Below are 23,485 nucleotides of genomic sequence, written 5' to 3'. Positions count from 1 at the left end.
CATTATTGGACATTTTGCTCAAAGTTTCCTACATTCATTTCTCAAAACTAACTATATTAAAAATTCACAATTTGCAGGGAAATAAAAAGACTGCTTTCTTGCCCTACAGACAACATTGCTTTCTAGAGATAAGATGGTATATGATATTCTCCACCCTATTTTTGGTTTTGCATTATACCCTGACTTTAGCAATGTGTTATTTAAACGTAGTAAAAATCACAAAATTACTTTAAGGGAGAAACAGGATGAAATAGCACCATTTTAGTGGCAAGACAAGGGATGCAGAGAGCTGATGTCTTTAAAGAAACTGTTCCATAGTTAATTCAGGACTCTCCTGTCCACTTAGTTTAATAGGAAATCAGTGATCTACCTGCCCAACAGTGACGTTTGGATCAAGGATGGAATAACTCTCTCCCTCTCTTCTCACTGAACAACTACCTCGCATCTACTTTGTGGCAGATCTTGTGATAGTTTATTCTTTCTAAGCTTCATTCAGCTCAACAAATTGAACACCTCCTTTGCCAAACAAAGTGTCAAAAAACAAAAAACACTGAGCTTGCTTAAGAAAAATAAATCGCAACATTCCCTTATTCATCTGCTTGTATATAATTTGGAAAATAAACTTGGAATGGTAAAATAGTTGAACTAAGGTGGTATAAAGAAATACAGATATGTAAATACAGAATCCTTCAAGGTTTCCCACCAAACATGTTCATGTCCAGCGGGCTTCAAAACATATTAAATATTATTTGCTCCATCATTTTATAGATAATAAAACCAAGATTTAGTTCTTCTATTTTTGATAACCTCCTTGCAATGATATTTTCTAACACAGGAGTAAATAAGAAAAACAAAATCTTTCTCTTATAAAAAGAATATTAAATTTGAAGTCATATTCAATATATGTTATCATCCAGGCAAAACTCCCCTTGTTATAAAAGTCAAAAGGGATCCATATTACGTACCTATAGTGGAATACTTTTACAGATTTACAGAAGACAATTTCAAAAAGACAGTTTTATTTAACAGCAAGCTGTGCCAGCCTGGGCAACATAGCAAGACCTTGTCTCCACAAAAAATAAATGTTTAAAAAATTAGCCAGGTGTTGTGGTACACACCTGAAGTCCCAGCTGGTTGGGAGGCTGAGCTGGGGGCTTCGCTTGAGACCAGGAGTTTGAGGCTGCAGTGAGCTACGATAGCGTGACTGCCCTCAGACTGGGTGTCAGGGTAAGACCCTGTGCCAAAAAAAAAAAAAAAAAGAAAAAAAAAAAGAAAGCAAGATCTGAAGATCTGATGGTCCCTCTGTCTTTAACACATGAAGAACGGAAAGCAGTACTTTGAGACCTACGTAGTCGCTTAATTTACTCATACGTTTAAAAAAATTATTATAGAAAATCTCAGATACACATAAAATTTGAGGGAAAACTATAATAAATTTCTAAGTACCTATCACCTGACTTCAACAATTATCAATTCATCCTCAATCCAGTTTTATCTATATGTTCTCTTGTTCCTTCCACTCTTAGATCATTTTGAAGTATCTCCTACACATCATATAAATTCATTGGTAAATATTATAGTATCATAACTAAAAACCAAGAACTTTTTAAAGATCTAATTCCAGTACAATTATCATAACTAAACATTATTCCACCCAATCAAAATCATGAAAGTCACGTTATTTTTTAGTATAGTGCATAGAATGTGCAAGCCACACTATTAGGCTACGTAAGTTTCTCTTTGAACCTCCAGGGTTAACTCACATATCGCTCTGGTTAAGGATGACTTCTAGTTTATGTGATCTATTTCCTTATAAGAGGCAACTGAAAATACTGAGTTTTGAAGCTGGAGGAGGTGAAAGGCAATAATTGTGTCTTTATAGCACAAGAAAAAACAGAACTATTCATCTAAAACTGAATTTAGATTTTTCTCTATGCTACTTGAAAGTTTAATGTTATACAAATTACCGATGTGTGTTAAGAGTACCTATTATAAGAGCAGATATCACAAAATACATCTTCTCTTCAGTTTTGTTGTTGAGAGTGTACATTACTCATCAGATCAACAAACAGCTCCAATGAACACTAATTTTGATTTGCAAACACAGATCACACTGAATGTGTCTCTAATGGTACTTACTCTAATATGACTTCATCACACTTTATAAATAGACTACTGTCACATGCAAATTATGTCTAACGACAAAGTCTCAAATGATACTTTGGTTACTCTGCCCTAGTTTCTGTCAGATGGTTGATTAAATACACATGAAAAATGTCTTTAATACAATAATTAAAATAATGTTTCTATCAATGTATACTTAATGCAATATCAAATAATATGTGTTAATGGAAAAGAAAGACCAATAAATAACTCATTTTCTAGTTCCCACCATTCCGTGAATGTTAAGAGGAAGTACTGAGGACTCCGTCTATTTAAATGACTCAGTAGGTTTCACTTCCTCAAATAAGAAATAATTCTAAGCCAAAGGATACATAAGTTATCAGTGAATACAATACACAGCTGAAACTCAATTCTGTCATTTCTCGTAATATAGTAAAATAATTCAGACTCACATCTCAAACATTAATACTGTAAGTCAGTGACATTACTTAAAAATATAACTTTGGGTAAACTCAGATAAAAAACAATGACAAACAAATATAAAAACAATTTAAACCTTCATAATACTCCATTCTCCACAAATACTCCATGTAAAAACCCAAATGAATATTATTAGTACCATCTCATCACCATCATGTATCAATCACCTTCCATACTCTGCTTAAGTATTGCTAAGATAGACATACTATATCTTAAATACCTTCTTTTAAATGTTTTTCAAGATAGCATTATATATAGTGTAATTTATTTGCTTTCAGCCTGATCATTAGAGGCATACTTTGACTTAAGGTCAATCATTTTATGCCTTCCCACATATATAACATACACCAAGGGCTGTAGGGTATATACATAGGGCCTCCTAAGTCTCATTTTGGAGTGCATTTTATATTTTTACTGTATGTGTATGCATATGCATGTGTGTATTTTTTCCTTTATCAATAACTTCTAATATATATTACCTTGCTGTATTTCATGTAGCTATGAGGCTGCCACAAATCTTTTTTAAAACATAGCAATTATAACTGGAAAAATTGTATGTCTATAAATGCACTGAGAATAGGTTGGATCCATACCAAGAATTTTCAAAGCACAGTATCTCCCACAGAAACTCAGTAACTCCTGACTGAAAGAACGAAGGATAGTTAATAGTAATCTTAGACAAAATGCCCCAGAGTGGGAGAGATCTTTGGTTCTGGTTTATTTTATGATGAACAAGGGAAAAAGACATTGGTGAATCTAGACTCTTCTAGTTCTGATTTGGGAGGCCCATAAAAGCCTGCATAGTGAATCAGAAAAGGAGCACAGATACTCTGAATTAGGATACTTGGACTGGACTTCTACCTTCCCCAATTACAGCTGTGTGACCCCGGGCAATTCATTGCATCTTACATACAGGGTACAATGAGATAATGCACATTTAGAGACACCATAAAGTGAGATAAATTATTTTAAAGCTTTATAAAGTGCTATAAAAATTCCAGTTGGCATAATTAGTATAAAAATAGTCTCAAGAATAAATACAATAAGAAAACTAAGGAAACATATCTTAACATTTGAAAAAACTCATATCTCTATACGAATTCCATTTTGTAATGAAATGAATACAACTTAAAACCTGCAGAATTATCAGTGTGCATAGATTAATCATAATTGGAAATATGAGATATCTCCTAAGTACTTTATTAGAAACAGTAATAACTAAAATTCTAGGTACTATTGTAAGCACTCTCTAAATATTAATTCATTTAATCCTATAAGGTAGGTACAATTGTTGTTCCCCCTTTTACCAACAAGAAAAATGGGTTTACTGGTTTGATGAAGGTCACATAGCAAGCAATACTAAGTAGGAAATCACAACAAGGGGGTCTATTTCAAGAGTCTAATCATTTCAACACTACACTATAGGATCAGCATGTAGTGGTTTTTCAATCTCAGATTCATAGCCAAGGTTAAAATAAAGGTGAAAAACAGCCAGTTGCTACTACTGATCAATCACAAATGTAAAAAATTTAAAACTATTTTGCTTAAATTGCAAATTTCAAAATTAAAAAAACTACTAAAATCAATGAATATTCTGTTGGCTCTAATTGAAAAGTTTCAGCTCTTTAACAGGAAGACGTAAAATGTATCTGAATAATTATACCATTTCTGAGGATACGTTTTTACATAGTAAAAGCTTTTTGTTTTAAACATTTGTTGCTTGAATCCAATTTAAAATTTTAATGCATGAAGTTGGTCTAGAATGAGCTGGTCATTTAGAATGAGTCCACATTCTAAACACTTTTTAAAAATGGTGTCAACTTTAACAACATCTATAAAAGATCCATGCTGGAGTCAACTGAAAATGTTTCCAAAGTGCCAGTATCTGTTACTGTCCACACACTTTACAACAGAGTGAGCATCCATCTAATTTAATCATTAGACTTAAGAGTCAAGTACTTATTCTGCTAGATTTTATAATATCCATCATTTCCTTTCCTTTTCTAGTGTATCACTCTAGTTCATAATGTTACTATAATGTATTTGGACAACTCTCGCAGCTTCTTTATTACTCCCAATGTGAAAGGGAAGCTCTAACATTTAATCACATTTACACGAAAGACACAACAGGTGGTTAGAGACAAAAGTGCCAATTTAAAACACTCGTAAAGGCAAGTATTATTTTCTATTTGTAGCACCTAAGTTACAAAATTTCATTGAGGCTAGAAATTTGAAGACCGTTGAAGACCGGTTGCCTTTGAAGGAAGATAGAGTAAAAGATTTATTTTATCGTTTTTTTAATCTTTTGAGACAGAATCTTGCTCTGTTACCTAGGCTGGGGTGCAGTGCCGTGATCTCAGCTCACTGAAACCACTGCCTCTAAGGTTCAAGCCATTCACCTGTGCCTCAGCCTCCCAAGCTGCTGGGATTACAGGCTCCTGCCACCATGTCCAGTTATTTGGTATTTTTAGTAGAAACAGGGTTTGCCATGTTGGCTAGTCTGGTCTTAAACTGCTGACCTCACGTGATCCACCCATCTAGGCTTCCCAAAGTGCTGAGATTACAGGTGTGAGCAAGCATGCCTAGCCAAAGATTATTTCTTATTGCTTTAAAAGTGATCATTTGAGCTTGTTTCTCACCTCTCTCAGAAAACTATATACTTTTTCCCAACAACACTCTCTACATATGGAACATCTAGAAATCTCCTTAATCATATTCCATATTAAAATCAGAGTTTATTGATTTTTGGTGAATTACTATTTTAAATACTCTGATATCTTTCTTTTAAATTATATCAAACAATATACAGGAAGAATTACCACAGGAAAACTAATTTTACGTTTAATTGAATTAAAGTCCTTGGCAGTAATTCAAAACATAGCTGCATATCCAACTGATAAAGATATCCATTTTTTATTTTTGAAGGAAGATATGAAGAACACAGTTTGGAGTTTTTTCCATTCAGGAGCTCAAAAGTCACTTTCTTTTTTTTTTTTTTTTTTTTCTTTTATTATACTTTAAAAGTTCTGGGATACATGTGCAGAACATGCAGGTTTGTTACACAGGTATACACATGCCATGGTGGTTAGCTGCACCCATCAACCCATCACACATTAGGTATTTCTCCTAATGCTATCCCTCCCCTTGCCCCGCAGCCCCTGACAGATCCTGGTGTGTGATGTTCCCCTCCCTGGCTCCATGTGTTCTCACTGTTCAACTCCCACTTATGAGTGAGAACATGCGGTGTTTGTTTTTCTGTTCTTGTGTTAGTTTGCTGAGATGATGGTTTCCAGCTTCATCCATGTCCCTGCAAAGGACATGAACTCATCCTTTTTTATGGCTGCATAGTATTCCATGGTGTATATGTGCCACATTTTCTTTATCCAGTCCATCACTGATGGACATTTGAGTTGGTTCCAAGTCTTTGATATTGTGAACAGTGCTGCAATAAACACACATGTGCATGTGTCTTTATAGTACAATGATTTATAATCCTTTGAGTACATACCCAGTAATGGGAGTGCTGAATCAAATGGTATTTCTGACTCTAGATCCTTGAGGAATCGCCATACCATCTTCCACAATGGTTGAACTAATTTACACTCCCACCAACAGTGTAAAAGCATTCCTATTTCTCCACATGCTCTCCAGCATCTGCTGTTTCCTGACTTTTTAATGATCGCCATTCTAACTGGTGTGAGATGGTATCTCATTGTGGTTTTGATTTGCATTTCTCTAATGACAAGTGATGATGAGCTTTTTTTTTCATATGTTTGTTGGCTGCATAAATTTTATGTCTTCTTTTGAGAAGTGTCTGTTCACATCCTTCGCCCAATTTTTGATTTTTTTTTTTCTTATAAATGTGTTTAAGTTCCTTGTAGATTCTGGATATTAGCCCTTTGTCAGATGGATAGATTGCAAAAATTTTCTCCCATTCTGTAGGTTGTCTGTTCACTCTGATGATAGTTTCTTTTGCTGTACAGAAGCTCTTTAGTTTAATTAGATCCAATTTGTCTATTTTGGCTTTTGTTGCCATTGCTTTTGGTGTTTTAGTCATGAAGTCTTTGCCCATGCCTATGTCCTGAATGGTATTGCCTACGTTTTCTTCTAGGGTTTTTATGGTTTTAGGTCTTACATTCAAGTCTTTAATCCATCTTGAGTTAATTTTTGTATAAGGTGTGAGGAAGAGGTCCAGTTTCAGTTTTCTGCATATGGCTAGCCAGTTTTTCCAACACCATTTATTAAATAGGGAATCCTTTCCATATTGCTTGTTGTTGTCAGGTTTATCAAAGATCAGATGGTTGTAGATGTGTGGCGTTATTTCTGAGGCATCTGTTCTGCTCCATTGGTCTATATCTCTATTTTGGTACCAGTACCATTCTGTTTTGATTACTGTAGCCTTGTAGTATAGTTTGAAGTCACGTAGCATGATGCCTCCAGCTTTTTTCTTTTTTCTTAGGATTGTCTTGGCTATATGAGTTTTTTTTTTTGGTTCCATATGCAATTTAAAGTAGTTTTTCTAAGTGTGTGAAGAGTCAATGGTAGTTTGATGAGGATAGCATTGAATCTATAAATTACTTTGGGCATTATGGCCATTTTCATGATACTGATTCTTCCTATCCATGAGCATGTAATGTTTGTCCATTTCTTTATGTCCTCTCTGTATATTTAGAAAACCCCATCGTCTCAGCCCAAAATCTCTTTAAGCTGATAAGCAGCTTCAGCAAAGTCTCAGGATATAAAATCTATGTGCAAAAATAACAAGCATTCCTATGCACCAATAATAGACAAACAGAGAGCCAAATCACGAGTGAACTCCCATTCACAACTGCTACAAAGAGAATAAAATACCTAGGAATACAACTTACAAGGGATGTGAAGGACCTCTTCAAGAACTACAAATCAAAAGCCATTTTCTAGATTCCTGAAATAAGCACAGAATGAAAACAATTCCTTAACTTTTAACCTTACATGGTAATGCTGCAGAATCCCTGCTGCATAATATGCTGCCTCACAAAGGAAGATGGTCAAGGTTGAGAAGATTAACATTTTGTTAATATCCCATTAACACGTGGACATGAAAGACAGCTCTCCAAGTTTTATTACCAAGGGTAGCACGGAAGTGTTGCACACAGAGTAACATTACTTCAAAGAATGTCTCTAGAAAGGTGATTATTCAACTTATTTAGTATTCTGTGCAAACTCTGTTCGCTTATTCAATTTATTAAATAACACAGATGTTTCAGAAAGAGAAAAAAGCATCTGACACCTCTTCAGAGGCATGACTAATGGGCCATTATGACAGCAATTAAAGAGTAACCACTTGCAGCCTGTAACAACTGACACAGCTACTGTGCATTTCTTAAGTTTTCTGTTAATTACATAAAATTTAAGTCTCTAACAAATTTCAATTAAACCAAAGTAGGGCCTCAGATGGAAGGAAAAGTTGGTGAAGAATGACTTGCTAAAAATGCGCACTGCTGCGCATAGTATGATTAATGGTCAGGGTTTAATATTTCCTATTGGATTCTAACTGATTTATCATAGCTTCCTGGCAGACATGCAGCCTTTAAAATCATTTTCATATCAGCATGCCCAACCAACGTAGTAGAAAGTAACAAAAAATGTCTAGCAGCCATAATTAAATTTGAACGACAACAGGATACTCATTTCAAGTAATTATTAATATCATGCCCCTCAATAGAAATTTCAGGTTTAATTTTAACTTTAACTTCTTGAGGCTAAGGATTGTGTCTCAGAGTTCTTCTTAGTTCAGGGCATAGGACAGAACATGGGATGTTGCAGCTGCTCAAAGAATGTTTCCTAAATAAATAAATAAATGGAAAATGATAGTTGAAACAATCTTGGTTTGCTTCTACCAAACCAGTAAGAGGAAGAAGCAAAATAACAAATTCTTCCTGCGCACAGTTAAGCTTGCAAATTTAATCATACAAAACAAAAACAGTGTCTTTAAAGTACCATTTTTGAATGAGGAAAAAATAGAAAAAGAGAAACATAAGTTATTTTACTCTTAAGTCCAGAGACCTCATACCTTGAGAACATTTCTCTACGTATCTACAAGCTTAGATACCACTTTTGACAATATTCTGCGCAACTATGAAGTGTGCTATAATTTTGTTCTTCTTACTGATACATTTACTATCAATTAGGTTAAGTCAAGCGAGCAGCTAGGTGAGATTACAGATACGAGACCTTCAGCATATCTGTTTTACAACTGTGCTTTCACTAGATTAACTTTATAAGACTTTTATTTTTATTAAATACCAGAGGCATTTTGCAATAACACGTTTAAATGATCAACAAACGTTGCTGTTCATGCAATAATACAAAAGCTGCCAAAACAGATATGCCAGTCGGCAGGAAGCACTACTATGTGAAGCCTATATCTAAATGTAAAAATATTTAGATTATCCAAAAGTAGAAATGTTCAAAAGTTGAAACTTCCTTTGACCAGTAAGATCCCACTGAGATACAGAGACTGTGAAATATCAACTTAGAATTATTGACCTAAGAACAATTTTCTTTAGGGGTAGAGAAAACATGAACCGGGGATTACTGTGCATATATATATTTTTTTGGTGCAAAAAAGCAATAAAAATGCAGTCTTATTGCTTCTGTGTTAGTGCTGGTAGTACTGCAAACAATAAAAGTAAAATAACATGGTTCAAAAATGGTTGGAAAAAATCACAAGGTAAAAAGTTAAGGAAATCACACAATAGCTAGTGAATGGAACAAAGGGAACTAAGCCTTAGAATTTCTAGGATTCGCTCTCAGATACTGAACATGATAAAAGGTCTTTGAAAAGATCATAAATACTTCTCAGAAAAGTATTGTAAGAGCTTGTCACAATCAATCTACAATACTGTCTTTTTATTTAATGTACTTTTAGATTTCCTTTTCTTTTACATTACCTAGCATGCAATCTATAAGTATTTACTGAGTAATGACCAATGTGCAGATAACATGCTAGCAGAGAGAGATTCTAAAGTAGGTAAAGTAATCTACATTCTAGAAAGGAAATACATAAATATGGAAATATTTACAACATGAACATAATGAGGTAAGAGCTTACAGAGACATATACAAAATGTATCAGGAGGATGCTTATTAATGATGAGCTGCTTTGTGTGAGGAGAATTCAAAAATAGTACTGAAAATAAAGGTTTGCATATTTTTCATTAATTTGGGTGCAAAATTCAATGATCAGATTAAGATAATAACATTAGTGTCTAGTAACATAAATGTTATTATTTCAGCCTTCTGAATAGTTTTGAATGTGTCATTTTTGTTACTACTTTACTTAGTAAACTACTTTATTATTACTGTCTCACATAACTTTAAACATTTTAGCTAAACACAATTTTCAGAGCTTGACATTTATGTACTTCCTCAATTTCTAAAGCAAAACTGAGAAGCAGCTCAGAGTGAAAAAGAGAAATAGTAAATGTTAACAACTTACCAACATTACTGAATATATCTTCATATAAGGTCATTAGGTCAATATAAAAAGTCATGAAATAATTCAAGGAATTGATAAGCAACAAGCAAGAGGAACTACACCAATCTGGAGAATGCACAGTAACACACAGAAATGTTGTGGCGATGTAAAGGACACAGCATTAATAATACAGAATGATAACTGGGAAATATTCCTATCCCTTTTGCACATAATGGACCTATTGCAAATAGTTCACAAACCTAACAAATAAATACAGTTAAGTCCTCAATTAATATTGTTAATCAGTTACTGGAAATTGAGACTTTAAGTGAAACAACTTATTGTATGATGAAATCCATTTTACCATAGGCTAATTGATAGAAACAAGAGTTAAGGTTCCTACAGCTTACAGTATGTCACTTTGCTCAAAGTTGCAGTTTCCAGGAATCTACTGACAATGTTAAGAGAGGACTTACTGAAGGCAGTATTTATTTACTAAGAATAAACTTTCTTTTAAGAAGTATATAGAAAGTAAAATAAATAAAATATTTGTTGCTTTATATTCAGCCATACTTTTCTACTCACCCTACTTTTCTACTCACCCTGGGCTGCAAGATAAACAACTGTTTGTTGTGTTTTTATTTTTATTTTTATTTTTTTATAGAAATGGGGTCTCCCTATGTTGTCCAGGCTGTTCTTGAACTCCTGGGCTCAAGGGATCTTCCTGCCTCCGCCTCCCAAATTACTGGGATTTAAAGGTGTGAGCTGCCATGCCCTGCCAGTAAACAACTATTTTGTATGATGCTTTAAACAAAACATTTTACTAAACAAATGTTTCTGTCAAACTAATAGCAGCTTCTGACTTTTTTTTTGAGACGGAGTCTCACTCTGTCGCCCAGGCTGGAGTGCAGTGGCGCGATCTCTGCTCACTGCAAGCTCCGCCTCCTGGGTTCACGCCATTCTCCTGCCTCCGCCTCCCAAGCAGCTGTGACTACAGGCGCCCGCCACCGCGCCCGACTAATTTTTTTGTATTTTTTGTAGAGACAGGGTTTCACCATGTTAGCCAGGATGGTCTCGATCTCCTGACCTTGTGATCTGCCCGCCTCGGCCTCCCTAAGTGCTGGGATTACAGGAGCGAGCCACCGTGCCAGCCCTAGCTTCTGACTTTTAACCAACTTAACCCCCAAATACTAAGCACAGTATTGAGTTACAGATGGGAAGTCTTGCAACATATATGCATGTGTATGTTCTAAGACTGAAGCCTGGAGAAAAATGGGTGAAATACAGAAGCCTTGCACGGAGGCAGTGTTAGGAATTTGTATCAGGCTATTATTCTGATTTTCTTCAGGGAGAAATGCAAGGCTTTTAGTTTCTATGCACCTGTAAAAACCACACTACCATACTGAAGGCAAAGAATGGTGACAAATACCATTTGTTTTCTTTGTTAGTTTAATATGTATCCTGAAACACTGAATCATTATCAGGTACACCAGTCCTAAGTAGTCCAATTACAGACAATCTATCACTAAGTCACTATCTCTATAATACCTCCTACTGACACATTTGAAATAAACCTGCAATTTTGTCTTCTACCAACATATCTAAATTTATTGAATGTAGTTTTTAAAAGGCACTGCTAAGTTTGCAGAATTATTACTGTTAACAAAATTTAAATAGAAATCAAGTATCTATGTTGAGAATGATCTCCTCCAACATCTCCCTGTAATATGCAAAATTCATCAACATCATGAAGGGATAAAAGGAAATAAGGGAGAGGAAATAAAAACCTAAAACAAAACAGAAACCAAATTCATATCGAAGGAGAGAAGTATAGGGATTTTGAACAATGTTCCTGAGGTAGCAAAGATCTCTGGGCATTCAGAAAGGACTTCGAAAATATAAATCAACTGTAATTCATTTCCTAATTCTTCCTCTTTTCTTCATCCATTAAAAAAAAGTTTTTCACAAAAGAAGCAGCAGGCCTTTTTATGACTATGAAAATGGGAAAATCATTATATTTTATTACTAAGTAAGGAGCTTGGCAGGCGAGTCTGTCAGCCCCCTTCCATGAACCTCAATGTCCATCCTTCCTCAAGTCATGCAGAGGTACAGGGTTGGACAAAGAAAATCAAGGACTGAAAGGGCCCAGAAATAGGGTAGGAATGTCAACTACATGCTTCACTGAAAATTTTTTTAAAGGCTAGAAAATTTAATTATTTGCTTTCTAAACCCTATAAATATACTTCTAGCTTCAACGTAATTATGTCAAACAGCAGTTTCAAAATGGCTTGATCAAAATATTCCATGACTTCTCCAAATACTCAAAACTGGAAATCTGTCCAAAGATCCATTTTTAAAATCCCCAATCTTCGTTACAGATGAAGAAATAAAAGAATGTTCTTGGGAAAACCAGTTATTCTCCAGACCTTCCTATAAAACATCAAATCAATTTATATTTATTGAATGCCTGCTACAAATGGGCAGGCAATTTTCCTGAGATTATGCTTCAGTAAATAGGAAACTTTAATGCCTGTTTCTGTGGGAACTGTAAGTATTTGGAGATACTTCCTGTCTTGATTCTCCAATTTCAGCACTACGGAGCATATGAGACAGGAACCATGACTCCTCAGGAGAAAAGGAAGTTTGCTTGAAAATATCAAAATAAGATTTATCTACTAAGATTTACTTGCCTTTGGAAACTGACCTACTACAAACTGAATCTATGAATAAATGGCATAAATATATTTAGTTGGTAATATCTACAAGTGAACATCCTGAAATCCATGGTACTATAGAAGTACAACTACTGATGACTAATAAAATTAAGTTACACATTTAAAAGAAACAAAATATAAGATAGTTAAAATCAAATTATATAAAGCAACTCAAACATACAAAATGTCTACACAATCATTTAAAATAAAGCACTTATCAGCATTACTTCCTAAGCCATTAAGAAGAAAACTGAAAAGAAAAATACTAGTAGGACACATAAGACAGACATCCAGGTTGTTAATGATTATACCTGCCATGCCGTAAGGCAAGAGGTGCACATCAAATGCCCACAAGGCTCAATCTTGACATCTTTGTCATTCTCTGCACAAATCTTACAGAGCTGAAAAGTGGAGCCCATTTCACAATATAATTCATATTGTTCCTGGAATTTGGGGGAGGGGGAAGGAAAGTAGCATTAATGTATTTCCAGCATGAATTGTTAGTATCAAATTTTCCCAAATGAAATGACACACAGTAAATATCTCACAATTGATCTTGTCAGAATTTTGTTACCATCTGAGACATGTTTTGAATTGATAATCACAATTTGGTCTACAAAATCCATTCTAAAAAGGTTTGAACTTTTATCATCTATCTTATATGCTTCTTAATTATTCATATTATTTAAGGTTCCTTTAGGAAAGGACTTGCTTCAATAGTCATGGTGACTCAAAAGACAAAATCTATGGTTTTAAAATAGGAATATAAAATGATTTTATCTTTTTTATAAATGCCACATGCTCATATAATTTAACTATCAAATTGAAAAAAAAAAAAAGGATACTTGGCTAAACATTATTTTTTGTTTCAATATCTTTAGAAATCCCAGAAGGGAAGAGAAAAGTGACAAATATTTACCAAGCATTTCCTGTAAGCCAGGCACTGTGGTCCACACTTACTATGTCACTTAATCGCCAAAGCATAAGAAGATATATTGAACTTAACAAAAGTTAGGCCTGGGGCTTAATAAGTTTAAATTGTTTGCTTCAAACTCTAAATGAAGTCTCTGACTAAAAAGTGCATACTCTTTCCCTAACACTGTCAAGAAAACAAATCACATCAGTAACCAAAAACCATTTTATTAAAACTGCCATGTTCTTGATTGATTAGGCTTTTAGCTTAAAACATTTGACAGTAAAATTTTCAAAATTCAAAACATTTGACACAGTAAAATTTTCAAAATTCAAATACCGAAAAGATCTTTGTGACAAAGATACAAATAAATTGGTAAATTCGAAAAAAAATATAAAAAAAAAGTTAGGAATACAAAGAAAAGGAATTATGAAACCAATATTTGGGTAAATAAAGAAACTTTTAGTTCGGTAAGTGACTACAACGTGCCTGGCACTGAGTAGGATAAATAAATAACAATATTTAGTCCACAGCCTACTAAAATATACTATAATCCTGGTGAGAAAAAAATATATATACACATAAACACACGTGGATACATATGCATGTACATGCAGGTACACACATATAAACTGTGTCTACTATGATGCGTGAATATACAAAAATTTTATGGGGAACTTAAGGAAAGAGACAAGAGAGAATGCATAAAAATGGAAAAGAAATAAAACTAAAGTAATTCAAAGTAAGTTATAAATTGCTGATGTCCCTGAAATAATAGGTAAGTATTGATACTGGTTATGACTGTCTAAAGGACAAATACGCAATTATAAAAAAAATTACATTAGGCTAAAATCACAGATACAGACCTCAGTGCAACCTAAACAATAAGAATATGTATGAGTAATTTAAGGGAACGTTATTACTTCCAAAGGTTTATTTTTTTAATGGCTTTATAAAGAGGAACTGTCTTTCCTACGTATCCTTTCACACATATTTGAAAATACGGGATCACTACATAACTTTTAAAACGGCAATCACATATTAAATTTAAAATGGCAATCATAACCGGGCACAGTGGCTCACGCCTGTAATCCCAGCACTTTGGGAGAGAGAGGCAGGTGGATCACCTGAGGTCAGGGGTTCGAGACCAGCCTGACCAACATGGAGAAACCCCGTCTCTACTAAAAATTCAAAAATTAGCCGATGTGGTGGCGGGTGCCTGTAATGCCAGCTACTTGGGAGGCTGAGGCAAGAGAACTGCTTGAACCCAGAGGGCGGAGGTTGTGGTGAGCCGAGATTGCGCCACTGCACTCCAGCCTGGGCAACAAAAGCAAAACTCTGTCTCAGAAAAAAAAATGAAAGAAAATGGCTCACGCCTGTAATCCCAGCACTTTGGGAGGCTGAGGCAGGCGGATCACGAGGTTGGGAGATCGAGGCCATCCTGGCAAACACGGTAAAACTCCGTCTCTACTAAAAAATACAGAAAATTAGCCGGGCACGGTGGCGGGCGCCTGTAGTCCCAGCTACTCAGGCTGAGTCGGGAGAACGGTGCAAACCCAGGAGGCAGAGCTTTCAGTGAGGCGAGCTGGCGCCACTGCACTCCAGCCTGGGCGACAGAGCAAGACTCCATCTCAAAAAAAGAAAAGAAAAAGGCAATCGCTTATTAAATGTACATGTACAATATGTACATATAAATGTCAACGTGTATGTCTCACATAGTAATGTAAAGACCACAGGAACTGAAACTTGGATAATTATAAGGCAAATCATTATCTACTATCTTAAAAAAAGCTGTAATTCTCTTGTTTTTTTCCCTCAGATTTTTATTATTTATTACACAAGGCGTGAACATGTCTCAAATATAAAATATTTTAAAACCAGACTGAATGTAAAATAAAAAAATACTCAAATTCTCCCTTCATCCCCTCCCTGATTGCTCAATCCCTGTTACCTCCTCAGTTAAATCCTTTTACGTTTGGTGGTTTTTTTTGATCTTTTAAAAAGTATACTCACATGTTCACATACAGCAATTAATTATGTATTTCCTTACAGAAGTTGAACATACATAATGTAACTTTACCAAATGAAATGTTACCTACTTGTACTTTACATAAATGGAATTATTTTATAGTACAAGATGCAGAAGTTCCCCCGTGAGTATGTAGAGCTACCTCCCTCCTGTTGATGACTTCACACAATACAGTATGAGAATAGTAGCCTACTTAATCTATTACTAAACTTCTTAGTATTTTGTAACTTTTTACTTTTAGAAAAAAAATTACAGTAAATATCTGTTGTACAGGTTTTTGTGTGTGTGTGTAAGTGATATATATGGGATCTATTACATTTATAGATTCTAAAGTGAAAAGATATTTTCACTTAGATTTTTATAATTACTGAATATCACTCTCAAGAAAGGTTTTACCAACTTACATTCCCATTCAAAATCTATGAGGTTGCTAGCAATGGATTTAGAAAAACATAACTGTTATCTTCAACAGGCTTCAATTATCTATTTGACTCTAAAATCTAAGGCATACGATTATTCTAATCTTTTTTTTGGGAGCTTTCTAAACTATGGCTCTCTCCTTACATCCACCTACCTGCTCATGGATTTATTTATTTCCCCCATATAAATGCCAATACTATATGGAAAGCAAGAATTCTAACAGCATAAATTTGTATCAAAAAATCTAAGAAAGTAATATAATTTCTCTTTAAACACTCTTATAATTCCTTAAGTATATTTTGTATTAAATACTTGTGCATGATTTTAACTACTGTATGAGAGTCTTATTTATTTAGAAGGCATTATGGATACTTATTTAATTATACTTTTCTAGAAATTATCCTTACCTGTGTAACTTTTATATGGTCATGAGGTGTAGGTTCACATAATCCAGTTAAATCAGGATTATAACTCCTCCCGTCAGGATAAAGATAACTGAATTTAAACAGAAACTTTATTATCTTAAATATGCAAGTTTTAATTGCATTTAAGGATATTTAATCAACTTTTTCTATATTCAAACATACATTTGGATGTTTCCTTTTTATGTAACATATCGATAACATATTACTTCATTATTTCCAAAATATTATGTTGTTTTTAGGACACTTGGAATGTAGAAATTATTTTCATATAAGAAATATATAATGAATATAGCCCAACCCACTAAGCAACCATTTTCAATGAAATACCTTTAATATATGTCTCTTATATAAGCTAAGAATATTTCACTGATCAATCATGTTCTATTCCAAAACACTTTGAGGATATACCTATTTGCAACTGTTACATCTTTCATCTGAGGCACAGGTAATGTTAATCACATCATTTTACACCATGCCTAATACCACGTGGAAAGAAAATATAATTAAAGGCCACAGTTCTCTTGTAAGTTATCCAAACGCTTCTGTGGTGTTCCTGTTTCTACAGTTTCCATATCTCTTCTCTCATCTTCCCCTCACCCTAACACAAACACATATGCACAAATGCAAATACACATACACATGCATATACACATTTTAAAAAATTAGAAAATGCTACATTTCCATGTTTCATTGACTTAACACTACAAACACAAAATGGTCTATAGATAGAAACAAGGTTCTATTATCAGGAAAAACTGAAATCTGAACTAAAAGTTGTAGTAATAATGCATTCTTGCTGTGTTAAATCAGAAGTTGTACTTGTTATTCAAAAATTCATTAAAAAATAAAATTTACTGTGTTGGTAAACACTTATTTTTAATTTTAAAAAGTGGTAATGTCACTGCTGTGTTTCATCAGTTTATTAAATTATGGTTAATTCTGTTTAACATCTTTCTATACTAAATTTCTTAAATAAAATAGTAAGAATATAGTACTATAGTATGTATATTTAAAAGGGTAAAACTATAACAAATCTATTCTTTAAAGTAATAAACAATATTTATCCTCGAATGAGGTGTCTACAAACACGTTAAGTGTTAGAATTTACCCAGGAAAACCAGAAAAATGAACTTAAAGGACAGATAATTCTGACATAGTAAGGGACAAATCAGTGAGATGATTTTTTTATGATTTAGCAAAAGGAATTTACTACATCTGAGTATGATACAAATTTAGAATGTCCTTATGGGTGTGCTACAAAATTTGACAAATATTAAATGAGGAATGATAATCCAAAGAAGATAAGCAACTTTTTAATATACTCTAAAAATTGGCCATTTAAAAAAATATTATATAAAATTTTAGGTATCACATTTCAATAATATGAAGAAATTCTAGCAAGAATTCAGAAATTAAAGTTACAAAAATAAGGATTAGGGTACCATAGGAAAGGTTAAAAGTTCTTTTTAACCTATCAGGAGGTTGTTGATAGGTTAAAAAGGTATAAAAAGGACCTTTAACATTTCCTATGGTACGCTAATCATCATTTTTGATTATTTCTGTCCTTAGTACACCCAGGATATACTGCAGATGAGCACTTTTCAATGGCATTGAAGGAGTAAAGAATGTTGGGTGGTTATCAAAATAAACATCTCTTTCAACTATGTCATACAATATTGGATTAACTATTAATATAAGGAAATACAGTGGACCCGGATGGTAGCTGGATGCAATGATATCCTATTCTGATCTTATGAGAAACCTTATCTAATTAATTTATAAATCCTATTTTATCCTAATATATTATTAAAGTTCAAAATCAACTAGCTAAATCCCTCTGGAGATGCGTGTGTGTGTGTGTGTGTGTGTATGTGTGTGTAACTCTCAAGAGTTACTGTGCCCAGGAGTTTAAAGGCTTTGCTCCGCTGATTATAATACTAAAATTTGTGACTCTTTGAATGACATTTGAAAAACAGAAGGAATAACTCAAACAAGCTATATCAAAATTTTTCCCTCTACAGATTTGTCCATTTACCATCTACTTATAAATTCAAACTTTAAAGTATATTTTCTTAAAAAAAAACTCTGTAATCATTGTAAATCAAAATCTATACACAAATCTTTGATGCATTAGAAGAAAGGTATAAATAACCAAGACTAGCAAATTTATGAAAATCAGAAGGAAAAGGAAAGAGAAATACACATTTGGTACCATAACTTGCCATACAATTACTACGTAACTAATTTATTGAAAGGTTTCGTGTGTGTGGGTTTTTTTTTTTTTTTTTCTTTCCAGATAGGGTCTCACTCTGATGCCCAGGCTGGAGTGCAGTGACACGATGTCGTCACTGTAGCCTCAACTTCCCAGGCTCAGGTGATTATCCCATCTTAGCCTCCAGAGTAGCAGGGACTAGTCACACGCCACCATGCCCAACTAGTTTTTTTGCATTTTTTGTAGAGATAGGGTTTTGCCATGTTGCCCAGCCTGATCTCGAACTCCTGAGCTCAAGTGATCCTCCTGCCTTAGCCTCCCAAAATGCTGGGATTACAGGAGTAAGCTACCAGTCCCACCCAAAAGCTCACAGGTTTTTAAAAATTCCTACTTTTTCTTTGCATAAATCTCATCACTTTTTTTCCTTTCTTTCTTTCTGTTTTGCAATTACTTTGAGAAAGGTAAAACTCAAATCATTTCCTCTTTGTTAACTCTGGTGGAATTTCTTCTGCTAGGTTTCAGAATTCATACTGCAGTGAGTTTGATCATGAGCATCTCTAAGTTACGCAGCAAGGCAGAGGGGAAGAAAAAGCAGCATGATCAAGTGCACTGAGAATACAAGGAGAGGACAAAGGGAGTGACATGTGAATAAAGCAAAGAAGAACCAGACATATTTACTATTAAGGGACCCAATAGATTGTCCATACTTTGTGTGTCGAGGGAGTGGGGAGAATTCATTAATTTAAAAAACAAAGGGGAACTTATTTATTTTTAAATTTTAAAAAGGAATATAGCCTGAGATAAACTAAACTTAGCTATTAACACATAGTCCTAGAATATGGAGTTATTATCAGTGTGAATGAAGGAAAGATCTACGAGAGAAAAGAAAAGGAAGGGGTGGAGGGAGAAACAGATAAGAAAGAGAAAAGAAACTCTGGCACTAACAATCAAACTTTAAAAAGTGAAACTGGCCGGGCGCGGTGGCTCATGCCTATAATTCCAGCACTTTGGGAGGCTGAGGCAGGCGGATCATGAGGTCAGGAGATCAAGACCATCCTGGCCAACATGGTGAAACCCTGTCTCTACTAAAATACAAAAAACTAGCCAGGCGTGGTGGCACATGCCTGTAGTCCCAGCTACTTGGGAGGCTGAGGTAGGGGAATCCCTTGAACCCAGGAGGCCGAGGTTGCAGTGCCAAGATTGTACCACTGCACTCCAGCCTGGCAACAGAGTGAGACTCCGTTTCAAAAAAAGAAAAAAAAAAGTGAAACTAGTAATCTAAGGGTTATATGAGGAAAAAGAAGTCAATTATTCTAAATAATTTAAAATATAAACAGTTTTACATCCATTTTAAAACTACCTTTAAGTCCCAACTTTTTATCATATGAAAGATAAAAATTCATGTAATTTGAAGTTGAAATGTATTTGCTGTAACACAGTTTCAAATAATTAGGTTACCTTAAAATGACTATATAAAGAGATGAACAACAAACTAAGGAACATCCATTATTTCTCAGTCTTAAGATTAAAAAGCAGCCTCATTATCCATTTTCTCCATCACAAAGCAATCTTTATTTTTCAAATTCATGAATCATAAGCACTCCAACTCCCATTTCTCATACTTACAATCCTTCCCTGCTGCCATCGATCAGGGCTTGAAATAAGGGCTTGTTATGAGGTATGGTCTGTAAGATATTCCCATCCCCAGTCACATAGCCAATGGCCCACTGTCCCAAACGAGTGCAACTTAACCGGAAAATATAGCTGCAAAACATAAGAAAATTATGTTTAATTTAATTCAGAATGTAAATCAATACTAAACAATTTGTTAGGGTTCCTTCAAGCAAAACAATAAACAGAATCATTCAGAATTCCTGAATACTCCTCATATTCTAACTTCTAACTTATTTTTAACAACATTGTACTTTTCCATTTATCAATTTAGAAGAGAAACACTGATCATTACTTTTTATTTAAATACTTCCAGATACATATATAAGGAAATAAACAAGATTGTAAACTATCTAGGGATTTTTTTTTTTACCATCATCAGGGTGCTGTGTATGGAAGTGTTGATGGCATGGAATAGCTACAAAATAAATCACTCTTGGAATGTAAAAACAAAATAAGTGAAAATTTAAATTCAATTTGCTTACCTCAGAAAAAAACTGAGCCAGTTTCTACTGTAGAACTCGATATATTCCTTTGTAATTTAGACATTAAAATTAGTTTTGTTTGTTTGTTTTTTGAGACGGTGTCTCTGTCGCCCAGGCTGGAGTGCCATGGCGCGATCTCGGCTCACTGCAACCTCCGCCTCCCAGGTTCAAGCGATTATCCTGCCTTAGCCTCCCGAGTAGCTGGGACTACAGGCGCGTGCTATGATGCCCAGCTAATTTTTTGTATTTTTGTTGTTGTTGTTTTTTAGTTTTTCAGACAGAGTCTTGCTCTGTCGCCCAGGCTGGAGTGCAGTGGAGCGACCTCGGCTCACTGCAAGCTCCGCCTCCCGGGTTCACGCCATTCTCCTGCCTCAGCCTCCCAAAAAGCTGGGACTACAGGTGCCCGCCACCACGCCCTGCTAATTTTTTTGTAGTTTTAGTAGAGACGGGGTTTTATCCTGTTAGCTAGGATGGTCTCGATCTCCTGACCTCGTGATCCGCCCGCCTCGGCCTCCCAAAGTGCTGGGATTACAGGCGTGAGCCACCACAACCGGCCAATTTTTTGTATTTTTAATACAGACAGGGTTTCACTTGTTAGGATGGCCTCGATCTCCTGACCTAGTGACCCACCCGCCTCAGCATCTCAAAGTGTTGGCATCACAGGCGTCAGCCACCGCGCCCTGCCCGCTTTTTAAAAAATAGTAACTTTTCTTTCAGGTATTCCAGCCATTCATCCCTAAGGTTCAAAAGTGCAAACTAGGTAATTTCATGGCTGCCATCTAACCATATCAAATTCAGTATCTTACAATGGGAAGCTAAGATAGTTCAAAAATATAAATCAAATCAAATCCAATCCCTTAAAACTAATATCCAACAAAAGGAGACAGCAACTTGGCTTTAAATCCATCATTATCATTTATGTATCAATCTAGCTATCTATATACTTATTTCATTTTAGATCATTTCTCTTTATTTGAGTGTACTGCATTTAATCTTTCTATCAGGATACCCTTCTGGATTTTATTACCCCATTAAGCAGATCAAAAACAAGCCAATTTAAATCTGTTGGCTGTATTTTAATACTCTAGCTGCTGTATGTATGTGGCAGACACAAGTATCTCAAAATATACTTTAGTTATTGATAGACCAAGTACTATAAATGTAACTTTAAAGATATACTTTAACATACATAATGGCTGTAGTCACTGGATTTAATTAACTTGTATATTTAGTAGTAGAGTGTAATTTCATCTTTTGACAAACTAGAATTTTAAAAAAAGAAGTGATTTTTAAATATTAAAAAAATTATATTGGTGATAGAATCTTTGGAAAGAACTTTTCAAAAAAGTCTAAAAACATATATCCCTAGACAAACTGAAAATAGGATATCAATCTGTCGATTATTGGCATTCTTAATCAAAATCAGATAAAATAATGCCACTGAGACTTACGGCTATGATATTATGAGAAGTGCCAAAAATAATAGAAAGTCACTATAAATTATAATTCAGAAGGACATTATTAAACTGTTATATAAAAAATAATATAAAATTCCTTCAAATTAAATCAAAAGTTAGAATCTTAAAAATCTGTGTACTATGAATCTCAGCAAAATTTATAGAGTATATTAACATGAAGAAAATAATTACAAATCTGCATTGCTAGTAATTTTAAATGTAATTCCAAATTTATTCGTATACTAAGAATTTGGTAGATACTGAAATACATACTTGTGAAATTGCTCAGATTTTTAATTCATGTCCTTTTCTATTGCTCTAAACATTGTTTTGGGATGGTGTTTCTAAAACTCATTACTACACAGAAGGTTCAAGCAATTCATGTATATAAGAGATAGTAATACCAGCAATCTGGTAAGAGCCAAGGGCATTTTAGAACAATTTCTTCCTCTCATGCACATTTTTCCTATCCCATTTAATTTGCTGCTGACCCTTTGGCTTGTGGCTACCCCTTCCCAACCTCAAGTGAATTTTTGGCTTATTTTTAGCACCCTGCTCTCTTAAACAGCATGCTTAATTTAATCAAATTAGGGGTAGGTGTGGTGGCTCACATCTGTAACCCCAGCACGTTGGGAGGCTGGGCCAGGTGGATTATTTGACACCAAGAGTTCGAGACCAGCGTGGCCAACATGGCAAAACCCCGTCTCCACTAAAAATACAAAAAAAAAAAAAAAAAAAAATTGGCAAGACATGATGGTACATGCCTGTAGTCCCAGCTACTCAGGAGGCTGAGGCATGAGAATCATTTGAACCCAGGAGGTGGAGCTTACAGTGAGCCAAGATGGTACCACTGCATTCCTGCCTGGGGTGAACACAGTGAGACTGTTTCAAAAAAAAAAAAAAAAAAAAATACACACACACACACACACACACACACACACACACACACAACTGAGGTATCTTTCATGTTGACGAGGTGGTTTAGGGTTCAATGCCACTCTTATCACCTAAAAAGCCACCTAATGAATATTTCACTTAGATTCCCAAATGTCACTACCTTCACCCTGTAATTCATATTTTGTCAGATGGATCCCTA

At 34.6% G+C, this 23,485-nt stretch overlaps 1 protein-coding gene across 7 annotated transcripts in view; it reads right to left on the bottom strand.

Annotated features, from left to right (window-relative positions):
• Positions 1 to 23,485, bottom strand: part of CBLB (Cbl proto-oncogene B) — a 213,681-nt gene that overhangs the window by 65,231 nt on the left and 124,965 nt on the right. For all 7 annotated transcript variants that reach the window (XM_050778914.1, XM_050778913.1, XM_050778918.1 and 4 more), the window contains 3 exons: positions 20,403 to 20,540; positions 16,547 to 16,634; positions 13,089 to 13,220 (listed from right to left, as the gene is read on the bottom strand). In XM_050778914.1, the coding sequence (XP_050634871.1) occupies positions 13,089 to 13,220; positions 16,547 to 16,634; positions 20,403 to 20,540 (358 nt within the window). The remainder of the gene's footprint in view (positions 1 to 13,088; positions 13,221 to 16,546; positions 16,635 to 20,402; positions 20,541 to 23,485) is intronic.

The sequence above is a fragment of the Macaca thibetana genome, chromosome 2, assembly GCF_024542745.1.
Source record: "Macaca thibetana thibetana isolate TM-01 chromosome 2, ASM2454274v1, whole genome shotgun sequence".
NCBI classification, from domain to species: domain Eukaryota; kingdom Metazoa; phylum Chordata; class Mammalia; order Primates; family Cercopithecidae; genus Macaca; species Macaca thibetana.
This window is presented reverse-complemented; position numbering and strand designations above follow the sequence as displayed.